At 37.7% G+C, this 21,312-nt stretch overlaps 1 protein-coding gene across 29 annotated transcripts in view; it reads right to left on the bottom strand.

Annotated features, from left to right (window-relative positions):
• The window catches only part of LOC126354726 (calcium/calmodulin-dependent protein kinase type II alpha chain), a 976,610-nt gene that overhangs the window by 113,212 nt on the left and 842,086 nt on the right, over positions 1-21,312 (bottom strand). For 17 of the 29 annotated variants that reach the window (XM_050004705.1, XM_050004586.1, XM_050004623.1 and 14 more), the window contains exon 13: positions 19,876-19,938. The exons of the other annotated variants lie outside the window; for them this stretch is intronic. In XM_050004705.1, coding sequence (XP_049860662.1) covers positions 19,876-19,938 — 63 coding nt within the window. The remainder of the gene's footprint in view (positions 1-19,875; positions 19,939-21,312) is intronic. 29 annotated transcript variants of the gene reach the window in all.

Genomic DNA, 21,312 nt, shown 5'->3' with positions numbered 1-21,312 from the left:
ACATCAATGCTAGACATACCACTAACATAAATACAATATTTTTCACAACACAGTAATGAAAAATCTAGGTAAAAATAAAATAAATATTACTCACATGCTGAAAATTTCTTGAAAGTAATTTTTAGTCCACTTTAATTCAAGTTCTTCATAGTAGTACTGTGAAACATGAATGTATTTTTGTCAATGGTATGATGTATACTGATTGTGCCATCTAAGAGCCATCACACACATTTTCTCTGATGTTTCAGCAGATATTTGCAAATTAAGTTTTTGTAATGTGTATCTGGAATGAGCCCAAACAAGTGCTGCTCATCATGTCTTTCATATGACACCCAATGATGATGGAAAGTGTTGGTTTGTTTCCCATTACAAACAAAACGATTTTTAAAATAGAATTTTGTGTGCCCTTTTGATAGAGCAGTCCCAAATTAGTCTAGTGAGATATTTACTTTATATGTATGTATTAAAAGAAACAGGAAAACACTGAGAATAACCAGTACTCCAGCAGCAACTAAGCAGCTCTGTTGCATTGTGGCAGCAGTCGATACAGGCCAGGGCAGTGCTGTCACTGCTAGAGTACTGGTCATTCTTCATGTTTTACTGTCCCTGTTAATACATTTTGATAGAACAATATCAGATGATTAATCTGTGACTACTCTATTGAATGGGCACATAGGATTCCAGTTTAAAAATATTTTTTTTTGTGATTGGGTGGAAACCAATGCCTTCCATCAACACTGGACATCACATGAAAGACCTGATGAGCAATATTTGTTTCATCTGACTCCAGGGTACACTGAAAAAATGAAATTACAAATATCTGCCAAAACACCAGAGAATATGAGTCTTACAACTATGATAACGTACTTTTAAGGTAAACTACTTGGCTTCATTTTGACTTAAGCTTCATGCAGTTCATGGGACTAACAAGGTATTATCATGATTGACTACTATGAAAAGAAGTAAACAATGATTGGTTTGGATTATATAGTGATTGACTTACTTAGACAGTGAGTTGAGGCAAAACAGCCAAGACAAGTGTTAAGAAAGTGCTTATGCTTGGAGCAATTGTTTCACTCATTTTTTTGCAGTACACAAGCTGGGCTTTAAAAATAATTCTCAACCCATCCTATGCCCAAGTTTGTTTCCAAGTGACTTTGGTTTGTTTCTTAACTGCCAAAAATACATTGTAGGGACAAAATTGTTGTCTTATGTAGACATAATTTTTGATGTAAATGATATAAAAATAGGCAGACTGTGAAACAAATTTCCTTTTCTGAAGGAATTAAACATGGAATATTCCTCAAATTAATGGTGTTGAACAATCCTGTTCTGAACTATGTTATTTCTTGTACTTCTTGAAAATGCAAGATGCTTATAATAGTTTCCACAACAAACCTTTGTCTCGAAATCTGGCAGACAATCCAAAGGGATTCTGGTCATACATGAAGTATGCTAGTGACAAGACACAAGAATGCCTTGTCTGTGTGATAGCAATGGAGATACTATTCAAGACTGTGCTGCAAAAGCAGAGTTACTAAACACAGCCTTCCGAAATGGCTTTGCAAAAGAAGAGGAAGTAAATATTCCACAAATCAAATCAAGAACAGCTGCCAACATGAGTAACGTAGAAGTAGATATCCTCAGAGTAGTGAAGCAACTTAAATCACTCAATAAAAGCAAGTCTTCTGGTCCAGACCTAATACCAATCAGGTTCCTTTTAGAGTAAGCCAGTGCAATAGCTCCATACTTAACAGTCATATACAACCGCTCGCTCACCGAAAGATCCATACGCAAAGACTGGAAAGTTGCACAGGTCACACCAACATTCAAGAAAGGTAGTAAGAGTAATCCACTAAACTCCTGGCTCATATCATTAATGTCGATACGCAGCAGGATTTTGGAACATATATTGTGTTTAGACATTATGAATTACCTCAAAGGAAATGGTCTATTGACACACAGCCAACATGGATTTAGAAAACATCGTTCTTGTAAAACAAAACTAGCTCTTTGCTCGCATTAAGTGTTGAGTGCTATTGACAAGGGATTTCAAATTGATTCCATAGTTCTGGATTTCTGGAAGGGACTTGATACTCTACCACACAACTGGCTTGTAATGAAATTGCATGCTTATGGAATATTGTCTCAGTTATGTGACTGGATTCGTGATTTCCTGTCAGAGAGGTCAATGTTCGTAGTAACTGATGGAAAGTCATTGACTAAAACAGAAGTGATTTCTGGTGTTACCCAAGGTAGTGCTATAGGCCTTTTTCTGTTCCTTATCTATATAAATGATTTGGGAGACAATCTGAGGAGCCGTCTTATGCAGTTGGCAGATGATGCTGTCTTTTATCAACTAGTAAAGTCATCAGAAGATCAAAATAAATTGAAAAATTATTTAGAAAAGATATCTTCATGGTCCAAAAATTGGCAATAACCCTAAATAATGACAAGCCTGAGGTCATCCACGTGAGTGCTAAAAAGAATCCGTTAACCTTTGGTTACATGATAAATCAGTCAAATCTAAAGGCCATAAATTCAACAAAATGCCTAGGAATTACCATAATGAACAACTTAAATTGGAAGGAACACATAGAAAATGTTATGGGGAAGGCTAACCAAATACTGCATTTTATTGGAAGGACACTTAAAAATGTAACAGCTCTATTAAGGAGACTGCCTACACTATGCTTATCCATCCCCTCTGCTGTGTGGTATGGGATCTTTACCAGATAGGATTGCCAGAGTACATCAAAAAAGTTCATAGGAGAGCACCACGATTTTTATTATTATGAAATAGGGGAGAGAATGTCACTGAAATGATACAGGATTTGAGATTCGACATCATTAACAGAGAGGTGTTTTTCGTTGCGGAGGAATGTTCTCATGAAATTTCAATCACCAGATTTCTCCTCTGAACATGAAAATATTTTGTTGATGCTGACCTAAATAGTGAGAATTGATTACCATGATAAAATAAGGGAAATCAGAGCTCATATGGAAAGCTATAGGTGTTCATTCTTTCCACACGCTAAATGAGATTGGAATAATAGAGAACTGTGAAGGTGGTTTGATGAACCGTCTGCCAGGCATTTAAATGTGATTTGCAGAGTATCCATGTAAATGTAGATGTAGAAAAGAAACAGTCTGCTTTCACTGAGTGTTGAATTTGCATGATTACAATATGTATAATTTCTTACTATGACTATGCTCCAACCACTTTTAATTATTTTTATCCTGGTTTGCGTACCTGCCAGAGATATAAGAGTAAAATCTATTCACTGTTTCAACAAGCCTGTAATGACAGAAGAAAGCAACAACTCCAACAAATTGATAAATATATGAATAAATATTGACTAAATCATCAGCTCTCATATTTAAAGTTAACTGCTCCATTGGGAAGAAAGCCAAACAGTATTTAAGAGGAAAAACTCATAAATGATTTTATATATCCCGTCAAAACGTAGTTGTACAGTGAGCATTCTGCTACGGAATAATACACTTACGAATACTACGCTGATTAGTCAGAACATTATGACCACCTACCTAATACATGGTATATCTACCTTTGCCATGGATAACAGCAGTGACACATCATGCCATGGAGGCAATGAGACCTTCTTCAGTCGCAGAAGGAAGTTCAATCACATTCCAGATATGTTTGATCAGATTCAGATATGGCAAGTTGGGAGACCAGCATATCAACTGGAACTCACTACAGTGTTCCTTGAACCACTCCATCACACTCCTGGCTATGTGGCACGGCTATTTATCTTGCTGAAAAATGCCACTGCCACTGCAATTGTGAAACATGATAATTATACTCATGGTCATCATGGTGCCTTGTACAAGCTCCAATGGACCCATGGACACCCATGTGAATGTTCCCCAGAGCATAATGGAGTGGCTGCCAGCTTGTCTCCATCCTGCATTACATGTGCCAAGGAGCTGTTTCTCTGGAAGATAACAGATTTGCACCCTCCCATCAGCATGAAGAAGAGGGTATTGGGATTTACTGACAATACAATGCTCTGCCACAATGCAAACATCTATTGCAAACATCACTTGCCAATTCAGTCATAGTTGCCAATGTCATGGTATTAACAATGGCAAACCAATGGATTGTCAGCTACAGAGGCCCATCTTTAGGAGTGTTTAGTGCACTGTGTGTTCAGACACACTTTTACTCTGCCCAGCATTAAAGTCTGACATTCAGCTACAGTTCACTGCCTTCCCATTTTACCGGTCTGCTCAGCCTACAGTGTCTGACATCTGTAATGAGGGGTGGCTATTCAACTCCATGATGTCTGGATGTGGTTTCATCTTGGTTTTGCCACATATTGAAGACACTCACCAAAGCCCATCTTGAACAAACAATTCACGCAGTTTCCGAAATGCTCATGCTGAGCCTCTGGGCAGTCACAATCTGTCCTTGGTCAAACTCAGATAGGTTTCACACCTTTCCCATTCTAGACAAGGACTGCATGCTTGCTGATATTACATGCATCATGCATGTTTCTGACTAACAGTATTTCCTTACCAGGTGGCACTACTATTGCCTGGATGGGTTTATATCATTAGAAGGTCAGTGGGCATAATGTTCTGGCTGATCAGTGTATGTCAACCACACAGAGCTGTAGAAGAGCCAAAAATGAATTTTTCTTGGATTTTCATTTCTAAAAAGATAATTAGTTTATTTTTAATTGGAACTTGCTTCACTTAAACCTTGTGGATAGGATCTCTCCCTTCACAAATGCATTAATATTTTTAAACAGTGCTGTTGGGTTAGACTGAAACTTACGATTTCTTCCTGTGTCCCTAAACATTTTGGTGCTGTCTTTTTGAATTTCAGATTCTAATTTTTATATTTATATTTTTGCTTTGCCATTGAATTATTGGCTATTATTTACTCGATACATTTTTCTGATAAAAATACCAATACTTTACTTATACCAGTACTTTACTTTTAGACAGATCTTCCTGTTACACATTGTTATTGCACACTGTGTTTCCTGTCATTATCATATACTTCTGCAATGAGCCTGATACTGCCTTTTTATTCTTGCCACCCTGTGACCATTTTACAGCACTAACATATATTTACTGACCTTTCTCTTATGTATAACTTTACTCTATACATTACAAAAATTTGCTCTTCTACCTGATTTCCTCCCCCTTATCCCTGATAAGACATTGCTTTTACATGCTAACACCACGTTCATAATCAAAGCATTTGTTACACATTTCCTCATATAACAGGAAAACAGCAGTAACTGGCAATTTGATTTTTCTGCTTCTGTTCATTCATAATTGTCTGTCTTGGTGGTAGCAGTAACACCATTTTCTTTTAACTGTGGAAAGTTTGTGCCTATTATGGAAGATGAACACTAATTTCCTCATTGTTATGAGAAAATAGTATGATCAGCAGTTCTTTGTTTCCTCCCCTTTTCCATTTTCAAATAAGATACTGAGAGGTATTGTTCAGTAACCACTAATATCAGTAACAACCAGAAAATTAAAAACTCACTAATCTTTATAAACATAAAAGTTATTGTTCATATAGGTAAACAAGCATAGCCTACTATATGATAATTGAAAATCTTGGCTGTATATACAATGGTAAGGCCCAGTCAATGAGAAACAGAGTTATTGTATGTGTGAATGTACTACTGATCAATAGCTCTCAGGTTTCCAGATGGGTAGCAATGTTGAAACAACATCATGTTTCAAAGGGTATTGTAATCATGATGGTTATGGCACTCTTCAAAACATCACATTATTTTAACACTACCACCTGATTGGAAACCTGAGAGCTCTTCATCATTCAGCATTACTGCATGTAAAACAAAGTAAATGATGTGCTTATTCATATTAGTTGATAATTTCACAATAAACTGAAAATGGCAGTTTTACCTCAAATTTCAGATTATCAGAACTGACAGGTTTGTCAGGGTGTGTGGATCAAAACTGTTGTAAGTGCCAAAAACATGACTGCCAGTAGTAGTAACAAATGCAGTGTTCATGGCAGAAAAACGTTTTTCAAAGATGGTTTATATGAACTTCAGAATGATGTGGATAATTAAAACTCAGATAAAGACACTGAATATGTTCCTGCATGCAAAGACACTTCAGAAGTTGTTGCTAATCAGGTAAATGGGAAATTTATTTAACCAAGTAAGTAATGTTAAGTTGTGTCCCTTACCACAGTTTATGTGATGAGGTGATGCTAGGAATGTTAAAAGCCATCCTTAACATCATTTACATACTGTAGTACGGTGCTTGCCAAAAATTAGCTATGTATTGTGCTGAATCCTAGATTAATTTTTGTGGCTTTTATATTTTATTTTTGCAAAATGCAAATCTTAAAACAGAAAATTGGAACAATTTCCACCTTTGAATTTGTATTTTTGAGAGGTTTTTTAGTAGAGGTTTGTTAAATTGCACAGCAAGTACACAGTAATAATTCAGTACTAACCTACATTAAGTGCACTCAGTTTGCAAAGTAAACAATGGTAAGTATGCTTTCACAAATTTTTCAGAACAAAATTTCCGGTAGGATCTATCATTTTTAAAATGTCATTACTGTAGGTGTATGAGAAAACAAACAATGACTTATCTGATTGAAACAGTCATACTGCAAGTACTTTAAAAATTTTTCGTGATATTGAAACGTTAGTCTGCCATCTCACAAAACAATCAACTTGTCCCTTGCTATTGTTCACAACTGAGGTCTTCAATTAGTGACAACTTCTTATCACACATGCGCAATCACCACAGAAAAAAAATCAGTACAAAATTCATTAAAAATTTAATAAAATAGAGGTTTTAACATAATGAGAAAAATAAATTGTAATTAGAAGACATGAATGGCAATGAAAGAGATTTACACGGGAACTGTTCTAGTTACTCTGAACTGGGTGGAAGAACATTATATATTATTTTTATCTGTCCTCACATCGGATAACTACAGTAAGATGAAAAGTTGAAGAACTTAAATATAAATTGCACGATGAATATAACATAATACATAGCACTAACTTAAAATAGTTGGAACAGAGATATGCAAATATCATGCGGCATAACAATTATGCAGCAAGCACTTCGTAATAAATGTGCAATTAAGGCTTGGCCATCAACAGTAAAATCTTTTGCCATTTTTGGTAGACATGATGCTGTATTTTATCCTCAATATACAGCTAATTCACCCCTCCCCCTCCTCTCTCTCTCTCTCTCTCTCTCTCTCTCTCTCTCTCTCTCTCTCACACACACACACACACACACACACACACACACACGTGCGGCAGAAGATACTATAACTCTCCAACATCAGACATAAATCATGTTTCTCTAGTTTTGTAAGCCAGTGGGGCAGTATTTTATTTTTATATATCAGTACTGGAGGAATGTCGAATAATGAAAGTTACTGTGCTTGAATAAAGTGGGTATTAAAATGCTGACAAAATATTCCATTTTCTTTCAATGTGTTGTTTGTTATTGCTGGACTCCCATGCTGCTTTCATTGCATGGCCAGAAAAAAAGTGTGATTGGAACTGTGTTCTCTGACTACATAAACTGATGCTCACATCAGAAAACAAGTGTAAGGCTTCTGTGTATGAAGCATAAATACACCAGCAAGCTGAATGAGTGCAGAACAAAGTTTACACTGCATTTCCAAATTTCCAATTCATAATGTGGATCCTGCAGTATTGTGGCAATCTAGTGTATCAGTAAAAATTCTGCCTACAAAATTATACTGCATATTCTACTACCAAACTTCTTTTGAATCTGTTTCACAATGATAAAAACTGAAGACAGGCAAAACTGAAAATCTGTGTGTTAATCACATCAACTTCTAAATAAAAATATTCAGGTCTATTTCCTATTATTTAAATAATAGGTTTAATTTCACAATTAAATTTAATCATTGAGAATGCATGAAGTTCAGTCTTCTCTATTAGATTTTTTTAAAAATTTACATTTTGAAACATCACATTAAAATCACAGATGTTTATTTGTGTGACATAATGGTCATGAAACAGTAAATCAAGATTCTGAAATAGGGTCAATACCAACAGATGTCTGTAACTATTTTAATGGGGTGTATTAATAATCAACTGTTATTAATCAGCTATAAACCACCTGACATCCAAAGGACTATAAATAAGCTAACAAACAGTACAGAATGTTTAAAAATTCATTCAGTTTTGAACTCACCAAACAGTAAAAAGCAGAAATAAATGCACAGGTAATGAGAAAGCACAAAAGATTTTTTAATCCTATTTTAGGAGAGACCCAAACTACAAAAAATTTGAAAGTAACAATAGAGTAAAAGGCAAAATTCAAATTGCAAGTCAACTAATGAGTTGTCACACAAAAGTTAAAAGTTGAGAACTAAACTCATAAGAAAAAAATGTGAACAGGAGTAAATGGTAAATACATGCTTAAAAGTGCAGGAGGTAGAGGGGAATAATATGAAGGCCACCCAGAAACTTCATACCATGTAGCCATCTGACTATTCAGTTTGATTATGACAGCATCCTTCAGGTTTTCATCATTTGTAAAATGTTTACCAGAAAAATGCTCATTCAATTTTTGAAAGAGCAAAAAGTCCAATGATGAGAGGTCCAGACAGTAGAGAAGGTGCTCGAGGACATCCCACCAGAATTTCTCTTGCAGCAAGGCTTGTGCCTACCACGCAGTATACAAATGTGCTTTTTTATGAAATAGAACAATTCCATGCAAGAGCTTGCCTCTTTGGCAGTTCTAGATAGACTGACAAAAACATTCTAGGGTAACACAGTAGGCAATACTATTGACCTACTGACTGTTGTGTTCTGGGGCATGAAATCGATGAGCAGGAATCCTTCACTGTCCCAGAATACAAAAGCCATCAGGTTTTGAGTTGATGCAATTTGTTTGAACTTACATGGCTTCTGTGGTGACTGAGGATGATGCCACTCCACAGACTGCCACATCATTGTGGTGCCTTACGAGAATCCATGTTTCATCTCCTAACAATCTAGTCAATGAACGTGTTGCCATTCCTTTCCTAATATTCCAAGAATGGTAATGTAGCACTCATTCCTGCAGCTTTCTGGTCACCCAAGAGCATGCATGGAACCCATCGTGCATGGATTTTGTGTTACCCTAAGTGCTGAGTGTCAGTTTTGTGCTCAAGTGAAAGAGACAGTTCCTGATATTGTTCATGTGCATCACTAATGATAAATCATGGATTCTCTCGAATGATATGATCTACCTTTTGTTTCAATGCATCTGTGATGGTGGAAAGTTGCCCTGATCTCTCTGCATCATGAACATCTGTTTTCCCATTGTTATAAACTTTCTACACAACTTTCAGACAATGATTGCATTCATTACACTTTTGCCATCAATGGTGACAAGTATTCTGTGAACATCACAGGGTCTAACATTTTTTGACTGCAGAAAAGAAATAACACCTTGCATCTCACAGCAGGCAGGGTTTTTGACCAGCACATCTTTGGTCACAGCTCTCTCTGCACTTGCATGTGACAAGGTCCAACTTATGGCTCCATGTGGCAACTGTTCGCATCACAGTGATCACCAAAAACTAATGAGTGGCTGCCACAAGAATCGTGTATGGATTGTATGCACAAACGTTTTTACTGTATGGATGGCTCTGGTAATAAGCAAAAATAAAAAAGTACTGAAAATATATAGAATAAAATAATATAAAGGACATTATGAGCAGAGAAACCAACAAAAGGAAATGGGTACTGGTATATACACTATTTGATCAAAAGTTCACGGACACCTCAATGTCATGTGGAATTGACCACTAGATATCATGAGAGGTAGACTCATCAGTATAAAAGCTGGTGGGGAGCATTGTGTTGTCAGTAGAGAAGCACTAACAGCAGAGCTCAGTGACTTTGAACATAGGCTAGTCGTTGGGTGTTACTTGAGCAACAGATCCATCAGGGATATTTCAACACTTCTAAAGCTGCCCAAGTTGATTGCTGGTGATGTGATTGTGAAATGGAAACAAGAAGGAACACAACAGCTAAACAAGACCAGCAAGATCACATGTACTGACAGAGGGGGACCTCCGAGCACTGAGGAGGGTGGTTGTAAGAATTACATAACAGCAGCAGGATGTATCACTCAGCTACTTCTATATCTACACCATACTCTGAAAACTGCCATGAAGCGCATGGTAGAGGTTATGTCCCATTATAATAGTTATTAGAATTTCTTCCTCTTCCATCCATGTTTGGAGCATGGGAAGAATGATTGTCTGAATACCGCTGTGCATGAGTAATTATTCTAATCTTATCCTCATGATACCTACATGAGCAAAGTGTAGATGGCTGTAGTATATCCCTAGGGTAATCATTTAAAGCCAGTTCTTGAAACGTTATTCATAGATTTTTTGGGATAGTTTACATCTGATTTCAAGAATCTGACAGTTCTGTTCTTCAGTACCTCTGTGACACTCTCCCACAGATTAAACAAACTTGTCAGTTCCAAAGTACTGCCAGCAGTCCAGCTATCACAATGACAGTGTGTAGGGAGTTAAGAAAAATGGTGTGCAATGGTCGAGCAGCTCCTGGTGAGGGACACATTTCTATAGTCAATGCTAAGCAAAGCTTGAATGGTGTAATGAGCAATTACACTGGACAGTGGATGGCTGGAAATGAATGATTTGGAGTGATGAATTATGCAACATCCTGTGGCAATCTGATGGCAGAGACTGGGTTTGGAAAATACCTGGAGAATTTCAATCCCATCATTTACAGTCCAACAATGAAGTTTGGAAGAGGTGGTGGTGTTACATTTCTTTACTTACTTATTTATTTAGTTATGTTGGTTGGTGCTTTAAGATGTAAAACTGCTAAGGTCATAAGTGCCCGTATCATAATGTAAGAAAAACCAAGTACTATTTAAAAACCTGAGGCCAAAAAATGACTTTAAGAGAGAAGCAGCTAAGGACATGGGTGTCCCAAGTGAAATCAAATTTGCCTTGCCATGCTGCTGTGATAAATAAAAAGTAAGGCACGCTTGACAGAATGGGTGTTGTCCACTAAAACATCTGAGAAAGTAGACGGTAAACATAGATGTAAATGTAAACAGTTAAAAAATGGGCACTAGATCAGAAAATGGCACACCGTCAAGGATTGACATCACTAGCACAGAATGGGCAGGGTCACCACTTAATAAATGTTGATGAATAAAATGATAGTATCCTATATGCAGCCAGGCTAAAAGGACCTCCTTGTGATGTGAGGGGCGACTGGAAGTCGATCATTCTATTAGAAGAAGTTTAATGTCCCAGAGTTTGCTTCCCTGGAGAGAAGACCATTGTGCACTCCAGTGTGATACCACATGTTGACAGATGGTGACATTAAGATCATCTGAGGGAACAGAATGAATAGCAGACCAAGGAAGGAGAGCTGCAGCCTTTGCACCAGCATCAGCAGCCTCATTCCATGGCATGCCAATGTGACCCAGAAGCCACAGGAACACCATGTTGGTTCCTCCAACAGTAAGCAAGTGGAGGTATTCCTGGATCTGCTGTACTAAAGGATGGACTGAATACAGCAGATGAAGGCTCTGAAGAGCACTGAAAGGATCTGAGAAGAAGACACAATTTGAAAGCCCATGTCACGGACGTACTGAGTGGTCTGAGAAAGGGCATAGAGCTCCACAGTAAAAACTGAGCACTGCTCAAGAAGTCAATATTGAAAATGATCATCACTAAGTACAAAGGCAGAACTGACACCATGGTTAGTCTTGGAACCATTGGTGTAGATGAAGACTCTGTCCCCAAGCCACATGCAAAGTGGAAGAAACTCACTGCGATACACCAACCAGGAGTAGCATCCTTAGGAAGTGAATGGAGTCCAAAGTAAACACATATCTAAGCTTGAAGCCAGGGCAGTGAAGAGCTCACACCCATGGGGAACGTGGCAGGGAGCAAAAAAGCAAAGCTGTTGAAGCAACAAACAAAAGCAAACTCTGGGAGGCAACAGAGAAGACCAGCGCAGTCCATACTGGTGGTCAAGGAAATCATCAAAAAAGGGAGCTTAAGTTGGTGACTGGGCACAGAAGACAAGACAGTTCACATAATGACTGAGGAGAATATCCCACCAGTAGGAAATGGTAAGTCAGCATCCTCAGCATAAAGACTTTCAACGGGACTAGTACAGAAGGCCCTGGTGGCTCTGCATATCCCGCAGTGGTGGATGGTGTTAAGATGATGTAAGATAGATGGACATGCAGATGAATATTGTTTGTGAACAGACAAGAGACTGATACAAGTGGAGGAGGATGGTCTGATCCACTCCCCATGAGGTACAGCATAAAATACATAAAACACTGAGGGAGCGAGTACAACGAGATGCCTGGTAAGAGATGTGGGAAGACCAACAGAGCTTCCTATCAAACTTGAGTCACAAGAAGTTTGTTGTCTCTACAAACAGAAGAAGGATGGGCCAATATGTAGGGACAGGGGAAGAAACTCAGGCACTGCCAGAAGTCCATACAGACAGTTTTGTCGGTGGAAAAGTGGAAGCTATTGCTCTTGTTCCATGAGTAAAGGTGATACAGACACTGCTGAAGACACCACTCAAGTAGACGGTTTGTTGAGAGCTGCAATAGTCACAAAGTCACCAACAAAAAAGAGAGCCTGAGATACCCAGCATGAGACAATCTGTAATATGGTTAATCACTACAGCAAATAAAAAGACACTAAGCAGAGAACCCTAAGGTACCTTTCACTTGAATAAAAGTGTCTGACAGGGCTGAGCCCACACAAACCTTAAAAACACAGTCTTTTAAAAATTCCCAGATAAAAAGGGGCAGGCAGCCCTAGAAGCCCCACTCATACATAATATTGATGATACCTGTCCTCCAGAAAGTGTCATACACCTTCTCCAAATCAAAAAACACAGCCACAGTTTGGCACTTCCACAAAAAAATGTTCATAATATGAGTTGACAAGGTGAAAGATGATCAATGGCAGAGCAGTACCCACAAAATCCATGTTGAGTGTTAGTGAGGAGATTCCAAGGCTTAAGCCACCACCCCAGTGGACCATTAATCATGCGTTCTATCACCTCACAGACGCTACTTATGAGGGAAATTGGATGGTAGCTGGAAGGAAGGTGTTTTCCTTGTCAAGCTTAAGTAGGGGAATGACAATGACCTCATGCCAGCGACTGGCATATGTGCCATCTCTCCAAATGCAGTTATATGTATGGAGGAGAAAGGATAGGCCCTCAGGAGATAGATGTTACAACATCAAAATGAGAATGCCATCCAGTCCCGATGCAGATAACCAGGACAAAGAGAATGCATGTTTAAGCTTCCTCGTAGTACTGTCATTTATGAAAGGAGAAAGATATTGTCCTTTCATTTGACACCCATTTCAGAGGGGATAAGGCAGGATAGTACTGGACAGAACTCCAAATGCCTGCAAAATATCGACCTACGGTGTTGGAGATATCATGTGGACCTACAATGACCACGTTCGCTATGGTCAGGCCAGGAACAGGAGAATGAACTGTGGTTCGTGAAAGCTGAGGTGATTATCTCAAACAACAGAAGAAGGGGTAAAAGTTTTAAAAGAGCTTTGAAAAGAAAGCTAATTAGCTTTTTTGCAATTTCTGAAAATGAAGTGAAACTGGGCATGTATCTTTTTATAATGGGTACATTTCACCATTGTGTGATGGCATTTGAAAAAACAGAGAGCTCATCTCTGTGTGGGGATTTCATTGCAGCATGCCTCAGTCTACCAGCAGATGGGGCACATTGTGCCTAGAAAGAAGTGCGAGATATAGAACATTACATGGTAATAAGAGTTTGCAAGTTATTCTACCTGGTCATCAATACAGGGGAAATGGTGTTTAACAAAAGTGGCCAGTGAGGAGTAGAGCTGCCAGTCAGCTGTAGAAAGCTGCCAGTTGGGTGGACATACAGATGGTATAGGCATTAGCAAATGAATGATACAGGGGAAATGGTCACTCAAGTGTGTGTTGGAGTGAACAGACCACTCGAGACGAAAAGCAAGTTGAGTGTACAAATCAAAAAGTCCAAGTGGAAAAAGCAGTGAATGGAATCAGAAAGAAATGTGGATGTATCAGTTCAAACAGATTAGACTGAGCTGGTTGAAGATATCTACTAGGAGAGAGCCTCTTTGACTGGGGCATGGAGAGCCCAAAGGGGATGGTAGGCACTGAAGTGGCCAAGCAGCAAAAAGGGAGGGAAGTTCAGCAATAAGTTGCAAAATGTCTGTCCGGGTGACAGCAGAAGATGAGGGTGACAGGATGGTGCAAAGAGAGAAGGTGAAACCAGGAAGGGAAAGATAGATACAACTGCTTGACGCTGGGTGTGCAAGGAAATGGTGTGACTATTGACAACATCTCGAATGAGCAATATGACTCCCCCATGAGCTGGAGTCCCCACCTCAGGGTTAAGGTCAAACTGGACTGAAGCGAAGTGTGGAAGGTGAAATTGATTGTGATGGTGTAATTTTGTTTCCTGGAGGCAGAAAACAACTGGACAGTATGATCACAAGAGAACCTGTAATTCACCTCTACTGGATCTGACTGAATCTCTTCAGGTGCAGACTCAGATTCTGGCTGGCTAGATGTGTGCAGAAAGTCATCACAGGAGTACTCCTTTTTGGATTTCTGTGATTCCGCTTGCAAGGAATGGTATTTTGCTAGCGAATATGAAGGTTTCTTTGGAATGGGGTGCACCTGAAGCAGATGAAGATGAGGGTGTGACCTTGGAGCTAGACAATTTCCCAACTGTGGCACTAAACTGGAAGCCGCAAGTCTGGTAGCCATGTTCTTCATGAGTTGGGATGTTGCAAGGACTGTACTATAACTGTCAGAGGGTAGTGTACAAGGTTTGTAGCTGGCCAAAATTTTCCAAGTAATGTGACCAGGAACCTTTTATTTCAGCCAGATCTCCTGAATGGCTCTCACATTGAGGTAGATTGGACAGCCATGAGAGGAAGCAGCATGATCACCTTTGCAGTTGTTACAGTGCGGGGAAGGAGGGGGACACTCACTCTCATGAGCATCCCTGCTGCAGGTTATGCATTTGGCTACATTTTCACAAGATTCATGTATAGCAATGCATGCAATCTGGGATATATGATATGGCACTAATAAAGCTTCGTAGCCAGTCTTAATTTTTGATGGAAATACCACATGCTCAAATGTGAGGAACAGGGTGTGGGTTGGTACTAATTCTTTATCCACCTGTTTCATGAAGCGGTGAACTGCAGTCACTCATGCTCCTTCCTGTTGGGGCCACCCCTTTTGGGGGAGGGGGGGGGGGGGAGGCTCACCTGCCTTAGGTGATAGTCAGCACCTTAGTTCGCACCTCCCAGTCTCCAGACAGAGGGACCAATCAGCATAGACAAAGGTAACAGCTCAGGCAATCATGCCTCCTTGGACCTGGTCTTTCCCAGGGGATATGTATGAACCCTACTTGTTGACCCAGGGCTGGTTATTACAGTTTACCCAGTCACCTTTTATGTGTCAAATACATAGGCCAGCCTTCGGGAATGCACAGGGAGCAAAATAAGGAAAGCAAAAACCTCAAATGCCAAAGTGGAGGAAGGACAGGGAAAGTAAGATGGGTGGACAGGGCAAAACCCATACAGAGTTTTGCCAAGAACTTCAGTTTCCTAAAGAAGGCATATGACTCAGTCCTTAAGGAAGCAGCACAGAAAGGGAAGTACTGCTGCAAAGGCTCGGCATGTACACACCAAAGAGTGGTGAGTCCACTGGGTGGTGGTGGTGGTGGTGGTGGTGGTTGTGGTGGTGGTGGTAGTAAAGTGTGCACATGTTTTTAATGGTTCAAGTGTGGTCCCCTTATCATGCTCAAGAAAATGCTAAATGGAGAAGGATATGAAAATATTTTATAGCAAAGTGTACTGTGTACAATAGAGGAACAGTTCAGAGATGATGAGTGTTTATATCAGCATGACAAAGCACCCTGTCATAAATCAGCATGTGTGAGGCAATGATCTGTGGACAATAATATTTCTGAAATGGACTGGAATGCCTGGAGTCTCAACTTGAATTCAATGGCACACCTTTGGTATGAATTAGAATGTTACCTTCACTCCAGACTCCAGTGGCCAACATCACCACCTTCTCTGGTGTGGCTGTTGAAGAAGAATGAGCTGCCATTTGTCCACAGGTATTCAGACACCTACACCTACACCTAAATCTACATCTATATCTACTGAAATTTTCAAAGCAGAGTTCAAACTCTGGGTGGACACAGCCCATATTAATGTCCACCAATGGGCGTGCAGATAATGGATAGAAAGAAAGAAACAGAGAAGAAAATGAGACTGGAAAAAAAAAACATACAAAGAGGAAATCTAGGGAATACATACTAGTGACACAAATTATGTACATAAATTAAGATCAGGTTAAGGCGAGAGCAAAGCATTTTAAGGCCCAAATAACATTTATGGCCAGATTTGGTGTTAAACCTAGAAGGTACCAGAAGTGCTCTTACCAAGAGCCCAAGACACACCAACTAATATCTGAGTGGGCAACCAATGATATGTTGCTTGTATGCAAAATGATCTTCAACTAGCCCTGGTTGAGAGCCATCTTCCACTTTATTCTTCTTGTTTTCTATGTTTATTGTGATGAAAGGATTCAAATTTTTTTTTAAACATGGTACATGTATTATTCCTTGTTATGACTGTTTCTGTTTCACTAGCTGGAATTCTTGCACTCTTTTTTCTGTTTCAATAACTCTTAATGTAATGAGGTGGCTGAAGAATTGCATAGCAGGTGAAAGCTTACAATTGTTTTGTTTAGTTAAATTTACAGGACTGTTTGCAGTTATCCCTTCCTTAATTCCTCTGAACTTTTATAATAAATTCTGAAAGCAGAATATTCTACTCAGAAGCAGTCAGTGTTACTCTTGATATAGTCTGGAAGTAAACAGTTGATCATCCCCTCTGAATTGCAGCCTTACATTTCAGCAATTGCTCCTTAATGCAAGAGTCCTGATTTTCCCTACAGTCAGACCACTGGAGGTTTTACACATATCACACAGAACATTGAAAGACCAAATGCATTAAACATGTTTGAAAGTTAGTAACACACACATTTACATACACAGTCTTAAAAATGATCAGTTATTGTCCTAACAACAGGAAGAATGCACTGCACTGTCAGTATGTACCACAAGAAATGCACTACAGAATTAATGAGAAATCCAAATGTGCCTGAAAGATATTTTGTATCACAGTAATAAAATAATCAAATATCATATGTACTGTGTTCTTCTAACACAGTACCTTTGAAAATATTATTCTAAACAACAGATTTTACCTAACATTCACTGCCATTGTTTTGTGGCTTTCTTACTCTAATGACCAGACTTTTTATCCAATTACCAATAGTACCAGCTTCACATCAATGCTTGTTTTAGCATAGCACAAGTGCTCACCAAATAAGCATATTTGTCATGATGCCATATATCTTCCAATCAAACATGAAATTATTATTTGTAATAGATGTTATAGAATGCTGTACATCTGTCTCTTCACTCTACTGTTCAGTAATATGAATTTTTAATTTCTCCTGTGAATACTCTCGCTTGAAAGATACGAAAACATACAGTAGCTTTGTCACAAACTGATAAACAAAATAAATCCCAATAATTGACTGTATTTCCACAAAATTTATCTAAAATTATCCAAACTCATCAAAAATATCCGAGAACGGTTGTTATCATAAAAAATTTAGTTACCTCATACAGTCAAGCACATATATTTTGAGAAACAATGATTTTTTTGTATTACATTACAACAAAATCTGTCAATACTGTGGCAAAGCTTCCAAAAGTGAAGAAAGATGAAAATTTTGTCAGAGCTCAAAGTATTTCAGCATATTAACAGACATGATACTGTCAGCAATTAAATCATTCACGAGGGCAACATAACCTCAAAAAAAACTATTTGATCTGTCTCCAAGTGCCCTAGCTCCATTATTAATTTGTATTATGTTTTAAAGTATTTGCAAAAAAAGTAGTAGTGTGAATTGTGGGCAGTTATCACCATAACAAAGAAAAGTAGCATCGATTGAAAACATGATCTATTAGTGATATACATATGGCATTGATCAGATTGACATATCCATTGCAATCTGAAGTGCTGACATTTCAAAATATTCCACAAAACCATAAAGTATTACAGTGCATGAACAATGGACATAAAAGGTAATGAATCATCTTAACAGCAACTGCTGCCTAGGGAAGCTGTAAAAGAAAATTTCCTTGTGCACGGTCCTGCTTCTACTTTCATAAGGTCTGCATATGTTTCAAAACACATTGCAGAGTGCTTATTTCTTGGTATGATCATTTTAGAGACATGTTATTAACTATGCATGTCCAGCTATTGCCATTCAGTGAGTGCTTCGTTAATTTCCCAATATGAGAGGTCCCATCTCTACTTAGGACTTGGTACAATTGGATACCTCTGATCCTGTGGTCTGAGTGAGCTGCCCTTTCTTTTTAACCTTCTGCAATATATCCCTCTTTCCTACCCTAGTGACAAACTATTACTTTGCTAATTCCAAAAGTTAGGAAGTGTACCATTTTTACATTTGTGTGTTCGTCGGCAGTATTATATATTTCACTTTTTGAAAGTAAACTTTGGTTAGAAATTTTGTCTCATAATTTATCAACTATTGAATATGTTTCTCCAAAAATTAAAAAGGAAGCAACAAATATCATTTTGTTGGGAAATGAACACATTTAGATAGTCCTTCCCTTCTAGCTGAATAGATGTGTTACAATGTGCTGAGAGCCTAAATTATCTTTTGACAGTTCAACTAGGTAGTAAAAAACAACACAAAGAATTATTAATCAAAGATTTAGATTTTAAACATTAGAATTATTATGCTGTTTCAGTTTAAGAGGAACTATTAATAAATTTTAACAGGAAAACATGTTAGCAGCATTGATCGGCATCCTTATAGATCATTTTTGCAAAAGCATAGAGAATTACAGTGCGTGAAATTATGTCAAGCATTTCTGTAAGGCCCAATCAGAAAAGAAAAATGAAGGATATCCCATAATAGAGGGAGTTAAAACTGACATTATACAAATACATATTTCCTCAACAGGCATAATGTTTTCCAATTAAGATGTTGCATGCACATTTGGAATAAATGTTGCTGTATGATATTCAAGAAATTGATTAATGGTTCCATATATCAGAAAAATAATAAAAAAAGTGATAATCAATGAAAGCCTGAAAGTTATCCAAGCATTTCCTGTTTCAGCCTGCATAAATTTATTAAGCATAATTTGAAAATAAAAAAACTCTAATGAAAGTAAGTCAAATTGTTGCAGTGTACCTTTTCATCAACAAAACTTGTGAAATATCAAAACTTCATCTGTACTCTGTAAGGAAGTTTCTTTGTTTTGAAACAAGAAGCAAAATTATGAGTTGTTAGTTGCACAGCAGACACTGTTATAATTTGTCATGCAATTTTTTTTTCATCTCACTGCTTACAATATTAGATATTATATTTAAAAAATTAACTTGCCTTGAATCAAAATGGGTGTTTATAAGTTACTTAAGAACCAATTAATTTCTAATAAACAAGCAATGTGTGTGCATTAATGAAGATATGTAACTGTTGAAACTAGTGTGAACCACCCAGGAAAATATCTAGGGACCAGTGCTAGCATGGAGGAAAGACTTTTTCCACACACTTCACAATTCTGCTTCTTAGAACATCCTTAAAAATGCAGAAACAACATCTAAGCAAGATTTTGAAATCTGAGAAAGTAATCATTTTGTGAGAAACCACTAATGATATATTTTGTCTTCTTTACCTTCTGGATCTTTAGCAATAACTGTAGAGCTCCTGTCTACACCTGTCTTGTTAAGTTTGTCTTCTGTTGGAGAGTTGCGAGAGCCCCACGAACAAAACACACAAACAAAAACAAAAAAATGTTTCAAGAGATAAGTACAATATATACATATGAATAGCAAATCAAAAAGCTTCAATACAACACATTCATTGTAAAACCTCAACTCTAAACAATTTCAGATTCAGACCTGAAAAGCAGATTCAGAATGGAAAAAAAGCTAGCTGTGCATAGAACTGTCAATAAGCAATGTGGCAGAATGCCATCACTTTCAAAATATGCAGTGATCCCTGCAAAAATAAAATATTTCCATTACACATCGTCAAGCAGATTCTGCAGCTCCATTAGCTTAAGCAAAGTTTGATTGCTTACTGATGTGTAAATTGTTGCTTCTCTATGACTAGTTGGCACAGCATTGAAATTAACTTACCTTTGATATGTCAATCAGAAAATTATTGAGAATATTTTTGATAAGATATCTAAAAACAGAAAATATGATGTTTGTTATTGAATTTCAGGCTACATCTTCAGCATTTTCTATTGAGAATTAATGAGAGTAAAGCATCCCTGTCACTTGGATGCAAATAATTCTCATATTCAGCTTATGCATTTCATGCAGTACATCAGTGTTAAATAACATATACACTTGCATTATCAATTCACTAGGTGAATATATAGAAATATCAAAAATTTTATGACTGGAGCTAAGCAGATGCTGCTAAATCTTGCTTAACATATAAATAGGTAAGAAAACTTGCTGCACTTCATCAACAACAGAAGGTCTTATGAGAGCAGCAACATCAAAAATATACTCAAAAAACAAAAACTAAATGAAGATGAGGTTTTACATGAGTGAAATGCAATTTCAGCAAGCTGCCAAGTAGCTACATTTATTCAGAAAGAACTACCTAGGTACACCTTGCTTTCTTAAAAGTAAAGTTCTAACTCAAGAAAGAATGCCTTAACATGTAAGATGTCCCTGGTCTCTCTTCATAAATAATGGATACAAAACTCATTTAAAAAAATTCTCTTTCTAGTTGCATGCACAAGATGCTAAACTGTAACTAAACATGGTAGTTAGATAGCAAGCCATAGATGTCTCATACATGAATTATACACTTGTGAGGTTTGGCCTGTGGAAGATTAATCCTACAACACAGATTTAACAACTTGCAGAATGTTGTATTAATAACTATACATTACTTGTGCAGGCAGATTCATGTTGTACACATATCCAGAACAATAAATTAACTAAGTGCTGTATCATGCATCATTGTACTTAACTGTAGACAGAGCATTCTGTTAAAATTAGAAACTCTTTGAATGTAACTCAATTTTGTATAAAGTTTTATTTAGAGATGTAGAAGACTGTTTTGCAAGCAGATTTATTTTGTACATTGG

This window comes from Schistocerca gregaria, chromosome 1 (genome assembly GCF_023897955.1).
Source record: "Schistocerca gregaria isolate iqSchGreg1 chromosome 1, iqSchGreg1.2, whole genome shotgun sequence".
Taxonomy (NCBI): Eukaryota; Metazoa; Arthropoda; class Insecta; order Orthoptera; family Acrididae; genus Schistocerca; species Schistocerca gregaria.
This window is presented reverse-complemented; position numbering and strand designations above follow the sequence as displayed.